Raw genomic sequence first — 9391 nt, forward strand, 5'->3', positions numbered from 1 at the left:
ATTGCCACAGAATCAAGGACGCATTTATATTGAATACATTTGATCAGATTTATTAAGTTAAATGTACATGACTACAGAATCATTTCAATCAGCTCATATTGCTGTTGGTTATGTTTAACGTGATGTTTGCGTGCTGCGCGGAAAATATGTGTACTGGCTGATAATAATTGTGCCCCCCCCCCCCCCCCCCCCATGCATTTCAAACTATGGCAGCTCGTTTATTGATGTAACGCCCGTCTCTCTTTGATTGGGTAGTCTAAAAAAAGGAAAGTGATATTTCCGATTGCCCTCAAATGCAGCACGTTTCCTGTCTGCGGTCAGGCGGTAGAATACGGAACAGCGCACAACCTCTGGATAAACAACCAGCTTAGACACACAAGTTGTTAGTGCTTAGTCTTTCCAACCTGCTGTTTATATTATTAAATAATGAATTTGACTGCGTCGGCTCAAAACTGCGCCACTGACTGCGACTATCGCCCTTTAAAGTAAACTCTAGATAGAGACACATCGCACTTCCCCTTCTTCTTCTTCTGCTGCGCCTCTCTCCTCCTCCGACCTCTCTTGGTCTCTCTTAGCCGGTTTGGGGTGTCTCAATGGCGGATCAGACAGAAGCAGCAGCAGCAGCCCCTGGGAGCCGGAAAGAGGAGAAGACGGACCGTATCAACGATACGGAGCTGGCACTGAAGGGAATCAATATGCTCCTCAACAACGGATTCAAGGAGAGCGATGAGCTCTTCAGGACGTACAGGTCTGTGAGAGTCTGTTCACGTGGTAGTGATGGACGCTGAGATGAGCTGTGAGGGTGTCTTTTTTTGTTGTTGTTGTGACAGGTGTAACGATCTTTACCTTGGTCAACCAGCACGAGTCAAAGCCAAACCACTGTCTGTGATGCCTTAACAAAGCATAACTACATCCTCGTCACGCTCCTTTGTAGGAGCTTATGATCCGGTCACAAGCAGCAGGAGGAATTTAGTTTGATTACTACGAGTGGGGCGTGGGACTCCGACACGACCAGACAGGATATGCACACTTTTTAAAAATATATATATATATTTTTTTTTAATGCTATCAAACCATAGCCCATTTTGTGAGTGCACTCCCAGTAAGATGTGAGGAAAATGAATCTACACATAAAGTCACAAACTGTGAAGTTTCACGTTACAGTATCACTCTTAATTATTGGCTTTTTCATTTTTTTCATTTTTGTTATTGCATACTGTAGTTGTTGCTCTGCACTTTCTGCAGCCAAATGTTTGAGATATACCTTTTTTTTTTTGCGAGTACTGTGTTTATAAATTGATGTTGTTGTGTTTGTTGATTGTTGGGGTGGAATGAAAATATTCCTAAAGAAGCCAGGCTGAAGAAGTTTGCTGACAGCTGCTCTAGCACAGCAATGTATTGGCCTGTATTCTAACTATTGGCCTACGCTGCATATCAGGATTACTCCATGATAGATAGCTTGTCAGTTATGAATCCATAAGTTGAATAACTGGTTAAAACATTTCTGAAAACAGTAGAAAACAACTGCCCCAGTTTGTTAAAGGGGACATGTTATGACAGTGTTTTTGAACATTTATTTGGGTAACCTGAGTGTCTATTGACCCACAAAATGTGAAATAAATCACCTAGTCCTTTGTTTGTGGTCTGCTTAAGTCTTACCACACAGAGAAAAATGTTCTGTTTCAAATTTTCTCAGCTTGTGACATCACACCAAGTTGGATTGTGGTCAGAAAAATACCCTCCCTCTCCTGATATCTCCACCCATGGACTCTACCTCCATCCTAGAGCAAAACTTTTGCGCAGGTCCGCCACGTTTATTGTTTCTTCTGAGGAGCTATGTCTACCATGAAAACTCAGGGGGTCATTGTATTTAAAGAGACACACACACCAAAACAGAGCGTTCTGAGAGAGTGGTTTCTACAGGGTCACAAACCTCCTCTGCTGCTTGATTCATGTTATATTTTGACCAAAGCTCAGCACAGATGTTTCATTTAGACCAAAGAGGTCTGTTTGAAAAGGTCAAAAAAGGGTATAATATGTCCCCTTTAATATATTTTTGTCAGTCCTAAACCAGCATCTTTTCACTTTAATATGACATATGATACAGTATACATTGATCATCCCTTTCTATGTGTTTTTGTTTGCACATCATTTAATGAACAATCAAATAGTTTGAGATAAATTGTTAAGTGACTTGTATTTATTAACCAACCAGTCGTTGAACTTTCACAATCATCCATGTAAATATGCTAATGTTTCAACAAGGAACCATCCAAGTTAGCCAGTTAGCATTCCTGTCATGCCAGTTGCTGTCAGTGACTTTGAGCAGGTTAGTGTTGAACTTGTCATCTTGGCCGAGCCGGTTTCTTCTCTCACAACCACGCAGTAATATTTATTTGATGTTGGGTCCAGGCTTCTGTTGAACCAAGACGCTCATTTTAAATGGTATTAAATGTGTTAATGTTGAATTCACACATCCTTCATCCAAACCCACATCTGAGGTGATAAGGGCTTCATTGGGTAAATAAACTATCTTTTCTTTGTGAACTCCTCAAACTTTTTAAAGTAGTGTTTCTCAAATTGAACATGGAGGACAAAAGACAGTTTGCTCTTCTAGTTAGAAAGTAGACAGAAACAAGGAGATGTTGTCGCTCTTCAAAGGTTTAGTGCGTCCTGCTCCAGCCACACTGTCTGTCCTGAGACCACGTTCAGCTTCTCTAAACGTCCTTCAACCCTGGTGATGGGGTTGATTATCTTCAGGAAGGTTTCTCTTTCATCATGAATGTTGATGCCACAGAAGGGCAAACCAGTATGTGTCCTGACCCCTGGTGTGCCCTTAAATGTCACCTCCTTCACTAATTGAGTTCAGCTCTAGGTGTCATCGTGCTGTGATCGCATCAGCAATAAAAACAATGAAAGGGAGTGAAGACATATATACATCAACTGGCAATGAGCTTGTGACTGTATTTTATTTCCAAGTTTGCATTTTGTGTTACATCATTCTTTAACCATTAATTCCATATCAATATTAATGTTGCCTCAGAGTGAACTCGCTTCAGTGTGACTGTCATGTCGGGCCTCAACTTCAAAGTCAAAGTCAGTCAGTCCAGCTGTTATTGAATAAAACATGCTTTACAGCCCTGTAGATCTGTCACCTGTGTACAGAGCCTTCCTCTGACAGACACGTCACTTCTCCTCTTGTCTTTCAGGAATCACAGTCCTCTAATGAGTTTCGGGGCCAGTTTTGTGAGTTTCCTGGTAAGTCAAAAGGAGAAACCTGCCCTCTGAATCATGCTACTGTCTGCTTTATCAGCAGTTCAGTGTTCCACTTTAAAACCTATTTCAGTTTCTTAATTAGGTTTGAGGAATTTCCCATGTGCTCAGTGGGAAGAGCAGTTTTTTTTTTCTGTCATTATGTCAACTGACGACATGTCTTTTAGAATTGTCATTAGTTTGCATTGAATATTTTTTTAACACTACATTTTTTTGGATGAGTGAGTGTTTTTTTTTTTTAAGAAGTGGATTTAAACTAATTAGAAAAAGAGCAAAGTGTCAAAAAAAGAGACGTAAACCTCTCAACTCAAAGACCCAAAGCATGTCGGGAGGGCAAAGAATCAGTCAAAAAACATCAGCATCATTTTCATCATTTTTTGGACAATGTAAACAGGATTGTAAAACAAATGATGATAACTAAAGGGCAATAGTCCTAATTCTATATAGTTGTAGATTGATATGACATGAGTAGGAATTGTGAGATCAGCCCTCTGAAGGGAAAAGAAAGCTAAAGATGAATAATTCAGTCACTTCCTGTTAGATTACCGTAATTTGATTAAAAACTTGAAATCACATAAAAAAAAAGTCAAAGCATCATGTCTTAACACACAAAGAGAAACCCCCAAAGAAACTGGGAGATCCTCCACCTTGAGGGAACATTGTCTTTTTCTGACATTGAAAATGATGACTGAATTAATTATCCCGCTACCTTTTTTTGTTATGTAGAACGCCATGATGACGTTTGAGGAGGAGAAAATGCAGTTGGCCTTCGAAGACCTCAAAGCTACAGAGCGACTGTGTGAGAGTGAAAACACAGGCGTCATTGAAACCATTAAAAACAAAATCAAAAGGAGTGTGAGTAACTTTTTACATGATTTAGTTCGGCAACATTGTGTGCTTTTGTCGACATTTGTTCTGAAGTATGAGGTGTTTGTGTGGGCAGATGGACTCTCAGAGGTCAGGGTTGGCTGCAGTGGATCGACTCCAGAGGCAGATCATCATTGCGGACTGCCAGGTTTACTTAGCCGTGCTGTCTTTCATCAAACAAGAGCTGTCGTGTAAGAGAGCCTTAAGTACTCGTTGTTTACCTACGCGTAATGCACATTAATCAGCGGGAATAAAAATATTGAACATAAAGACGTGAAGATCTTTGCATGTTTCGCTGACTTCATCGCTTTCTCCTGACAGCCTACATCAAAGGGGGCTGGATCCTCCGTAAAGCCTGGAAGATGTACAACAAATGTTACAGCGACATAACGCATCTGCAGGAGGGCAGCAGAAGAAGAGCGTCTGAGCAGCCTCCTTCTTCTCTCACATCCTCCTCTGACCCGTCCTCCCACAGCCGCTCCTCCTCCCCCGGGCCAAGCCCGTCTCACAAGCCGGACGGCATCAGCCCCGAGGCTCTGGACCGCCTTAAAGGTTCGGTCAGCTTCGGTTACGGCCTCTTCCACCTCTGCATCTCGATGGTGCCGCCACACCTGCTGAAGATTGTCAACCTGCTGGGTTTCCCCGGCGACCGTCTTCAAGGCCTCTCAGCACTCATGTACGCCAGTGAAAGTAAGGACATGAAGGCCCCCTTAGCTACGTGAGTATGTGAGTGACTACGTCTGTGTTTCTGTATTCTCGCTGTACAAAACAAAACGGTATTTACACAGAGAAGTCATAGTAAAGATTGGCGCTCTGTGGGCTAATCTTTTATAGAAGGACTGAGGAATGATGGTTTTGTACTGAGAGATGAAATGTTGCTGTGTTTCATGCTGCTTTACACCCTGCTGTACCTGATCTATTATTAATAAGATCTTTATACTTTGTTGTACAGCGATCAATATGTCGAACAGACTTCAGGAATTGACAGATTATTGAACAAATATAAACAAGGCAATATACTATTCCTGACCGTAAACATTTATTAAAAAAAAAAAAAAAGGGTTAAAGGGTTGTGCTACAAAGAGTTTCCTGTTTCTAAAATAGTATTTTTTTTTTAAATCTGGCATACTACCTACAGTCTCTGTGTCTCCGTTGCAGCCTGGCCCTCTTGTGGTACCACACGGTAGTGCAGCCCTTCTTTGCTCTGGATGGCGCAGACACACAGGAAGGCCTGATGGAAGCCAAATCCATCCTTCGACAGAGGGAAGCAATCTATCCAAACTCCTCTCTCTTCATGTTTTTCAAAGGGAGAGTCCAACGCCTCGAGGTAAACCTCTGACTAATAAAAAAAAGAAGACCTGGTTACGGTATCCCTACCTTGACTTCTGACTTCGCATAAAAGCCTGTTGCTCACACCACAATGTTTCCCGTTACCAGTGCCAGATCAGCAGTGCCTTGACGTCTTTCCGCGATGCCTTAGAACTGGCCTCTGAACAGAGGGAGATTCAGCACGTGTGTCTATATGAAATAGGTACTCATACCTTTCAGATTTCAAACTTCCTTGCTCAGGACTTGTCTGAATCCTAATATGTGAATGTTAAACGTTTCAGGTTGGTGCAGCATGATTGAGCTGAACTACAGAGAAGCCTACAGGGCCTTTGAGCGCCTGAAGACAGAGTCTCGCTGGTCTCAGTGCTACTACGCCTACTTGACAGGAGGTGGAACAGAACAAATGAATAAGACTTTTCAAGACTCTTCTTCTTACTGCTTTTTAATCCTTACCAATCATTTTGGTTTGTTTTCAAAGTGTGCCAAGGAGCCACGGGTGAACTGGAGGGAGCGGCTTCTGTGTTTAAAGATGTTCAAAAACTTTTCAAGCGCAAGAACAATCAGATCGAGCTGTTTTCCATGAAAAGGGTGAGTACGTGTCCAGCTGATGTTGTGTTGCCAACTATTAGTGCAAAGTCAACATAATTCAGTGAAGTATGTGTCCAAACGTTTGATCAGGCTGAGAAGCTGAGGTGTCCCAGTCTGTCCAAAGAGCTCTGCATCCTATCTGTGATCGAGATTCTTTACCTGTGGAAAGCTCTGCCGAACTGCTCCACTGCCAAGCTGGAGTTAATGACGCAAGGTACTTGACTTTTATTGTTTGAAATCACTTTTAGTGCACGCTGTTTAGTTGTTGTTTCATGAAGTGCATCTTTGAACTTTGTAGTCCTGCAGGGGATTGACGATGCTTCGAGCGCAGGCCTAAAACACCTGCTCCTTGGTGCTATTCACAAATGTCTGCATAAAACCAAAGATGCCATTCAGGTACCCTAACAATGAATTCATTACCTCAGTGTGCTCAAAACATGTGAGGCAAACGCATCGCATCAATTGGTTCAGTTCAACGGCAATAAAGATGTGGTGTTATTCTGATGTTACCGACAATAGCCTCCTCTGTTTGTTTCAGTATTTTCATCTCGCTGCAAGGGATGAAGTGGGCCGTCTCAGCAACTCATATGTTCAGCCCTACTCCTGCTATGAGCTGGGCTGTGTGCTGCTGAACAACCCAGAGGTACATTTCTTTCTTGGTTAAGTGTGACTGAAAGAGAGAGTCCTTTATCTAAGTTGGCTGAGAAGTCACATTGTCAATATATAAATCTGTCTCTTTTTCAGTCTTCAGGGAAGGGCAGGATGCTTATGCTTCAGGCCAAGGTACAGTGACTTTCTCTGTTTGCTTTACACTTTCATTTTGTGCTTTATACTGATGCTTTTGTTCGTGCTTCAATTGCTTCGCCCTGCTGACAGTAGTCGGTAGCAAGTTCTGTCATTTTAACAGACTTCCCATTTGTTTTAATCTAAGCAAATATATATGACACAAAATAATACCTCATCAAAGAGTAACCTATTCTGCTAGTCACACAGCTAAAGTGATTTGGTCTTATCTCTGCCTCTTTATTTTTTTTTTTTTCTCTTCAAAGTTTTTAAACAAGGTGTTGTAGAAGTCTGTAGTTTGTTGTTTGTTTGCGTTCCCTCACGAGCCAACCAAAGGACAGTGTATCCAAAATAGCTTGAGAAAGGGGGACTGATTTTGTAATGCCACAAGCAAAGGTGTGTAGCCATTAAAGTTCATCTGTAGGCTTTGGATGTAGTTTTTAAAATGTCGTCTGAAAAAATAGTCTCCAAACTTCCGCAGAGTTTAGACACAACATCATAACGAGCTGGACGAGGAAAACGGTCCCTGAGGTAGTACGTGTTTAGCTACCCTGACAGCATAACACATCAACCCTAAAAAGAGACCAATCTCAATGACCTTGATGATTCACAAGGACAAACACCCTTGATATCTATTTTCTCCTTTGCAACGATTAAGACCTTCCCTGTTATGTGTCCCCATATTGAGCTTAACATGGATGTTCTCTTCAGGGATTGTCCGGCCTCATTATGAAATCAGAGAGCATAGTTGGCAACATCCCATCCACACTGAGTTAACAGAGTGCTCTAAACCCTTCCCTCAAGTGCGTTTGACACCCTTTATTTTAATAACCTATCTTTAAGGGAGGCAGTTCCAAAAGGCTGAATAGTAAGGTCGTGTCTCCACGTGTGCAGTAAACTGTGGTGCAGCCTCACCCAAACTGAGCTGTGCAGCAGTATTGACTGTGCTAGTGAATGATTGTCAGTTGATGCTGCTTGGGTCTCCCTCTGCCTCTCTTACTGTTAGAGCCAACCCTGCATGCCTGAACATAATGCAGTAGAGATGGGAGCTCAGGAGGAGCGGAGCAGGGGGATCTCTGCTTCTTTAATGTTCAGAGTGCATGGATTGGTCCGACTGTCACAGCAGCAAATCTTGTATTTATTTTGTCTCTTTTCATGGATTTCGCAGGAGGACTACGCTGGCTATGACTTTGAGAACAGGCTCCATGTTCGAATTCATTCAGCTCTCGCCTCCATGAGGGCTGCAGCCCAGCCTTGACATTTTATCTGCACCTCACACAGTCTTTCAAAAAGCCACAACACCAATCAGGGCACTAAAGTTACACTGTTTCATTTCTTTTAATTTATTTTCAGTTTCTGAGCCAAGGCATCTTCTGAGAATGTGTGCAATATGTACTGTAAATGTTCTCCAGGAGGTTCTTTACAAGAGATCCGTCTTGTTTTCTTTGACGGCACTGCACTCTAAATAAGTGAATGGGTCTTCTTATTGTTTACATGGTTCAGTTCAAAACTAGGTGCCAGCTCACTCGGATGAAATCTATAAATGTAAGTTGGAAAGCATCAGTCCCATTGCTTCTACAGAGGGACAATTATACATGTGAAGTAGAAAATGGCACAAATCAGCTTTAACTGAAGAAGCAGCTCGGCTTGTGATGTTAAGAAGCTGATGTTCAGACCATCTCAGTGTTTTTTAAAATATATTTGTAGTAGAGGCTTTGCTTATCCATAAGCGTTACCAGACCTTGATTTGTTTCTCTATGTTTAAGCAGAATTGTTTCAGTGTGAATGTGCACTTGCACAAGTTTTAGTAGTCATGACATCATCTTGTACCACTGTACAGTAGCCAAGAAGCACAGTGCTGCTCCTCGCTATCAACTTGTTTCTTTTCTATTGTTTGTTGAAAGGTACGGTAATAAAATAAATGCTGGAAATGAGAATATCGTTTTATTTACTGCACTTGATGACATTAGGTGCCATGTTTGATAGACCTTCACGATAAAATAAACATACATAACATAGTTTAGTACAAACGGTTTCAGCAGTCAACAAATCCACAGTAGCTACACACACACACACACACACACACGCACGCACACGCACACACCTACACACACACCAGCGTCCAAGGATATCTACTGCAGAAGTTTGTCCTCAGTGGTCGAGATGAAGAAACATGTCCTGTTATACGGCTCAGCCTCAAAAACATTCTTTTCAAACTGTTGACAAAAAGGTCACATTTTCCCTAAGTGAAGAGGATTTATCGCAGGGCAGTTTTGGATAGCACTAGTTTTAGTCGTAAAACGTTGAAATAATCCGCCATTGTGATGGCCGGTTGAAACAACGGTCATAACTATACAACCGGTAGATTTTTATTCCCCCTGAATCAAAGGCTCAAACACAGGTCGGTATATTTTGGTTGTGAATCCAAGAGTTGAGAGGACAGAGACACGTTTGACGATCGTTTGCTTGAATCATAAGTGGGACCTTCGGCAGAGACAACCTATATGAAGTAAGACGTTTAACTCTGTAGCGACAAAATAGTTCACACAGA

At 41.9% G+C, this 9391-nt stretch overlaps 1 protein-coding gene across 1 annotated transcript; it reads left to right on the top strand.

Moving 5' to 3' along the window:
* Positions 1-251: 251 nt before the first annotated feature.
* Positions 252-8777, top strand: LOC306826217 (tetratricopeptide repeat protein 39C-like). The gene is made up of 14 exons (XM_079347404.1): positions 252-748; positions 3210-3258; positions 4000-4128; positions 4217-4331; positions 4462-4858; positions 5299-5467; positions 5578-5671; positions 5751-5858; positions 5948-6057; positions 6148-6271; positions 6356-6453; positions 6596-6700; positions 6802-6840; positions 8009-8777. Exons 1-14 carry the CDS (start codon positions 594-596, stop codon positions 8096-8098), a joined length of 1782 nt encoding a protein of 593 aa, XP_079203530.1. The 5' UTR covers positions 252-593; the 3' UTR covers positions 8099-8777.
* The last annotated feature ends 614 nt before the right edge of the window (positions 8778-9391 follow it).

Source organism: Symphodus melops (genome assembly GCF_947650265.1).
Source record: "Symphodus melops genome assembly, chromosome: 7".
Classification (NCBI taxonomy): Eukaryota; Metazoa; Chordata; class Actinopteri; order Labriformes; family Labridae; genus Symphodus; species Symphodus melops.

What these genes read in the sequence shown, in the direction of transcription:
- LOC306826217 (XM_079347404.1), top strand. Translation starts at nt 594, where the DNA reads ATGGCGGATCAGACAGAAGCAGCAGCAGCAGCCCCTGGGAGCCGGAAA. An exon ending in GAGCTCTTCAGGACGTACAG is followed by an intron (nt 749 to 3,209) that starts GTCTGTGAGAGT and finishes CTTGTCTTTCAG; the next exon opens with GAATCACAGTCCTCTAATGA. An exon ending in AAACCAAAGATGCCATTCAG is followed by an intron (nt 6,454 to 6,595) that starts GTACCCTAACAA and finishes TGTTTGTTTCAG; the next exon opens with TATTTTCATCTCGCTGCAAG.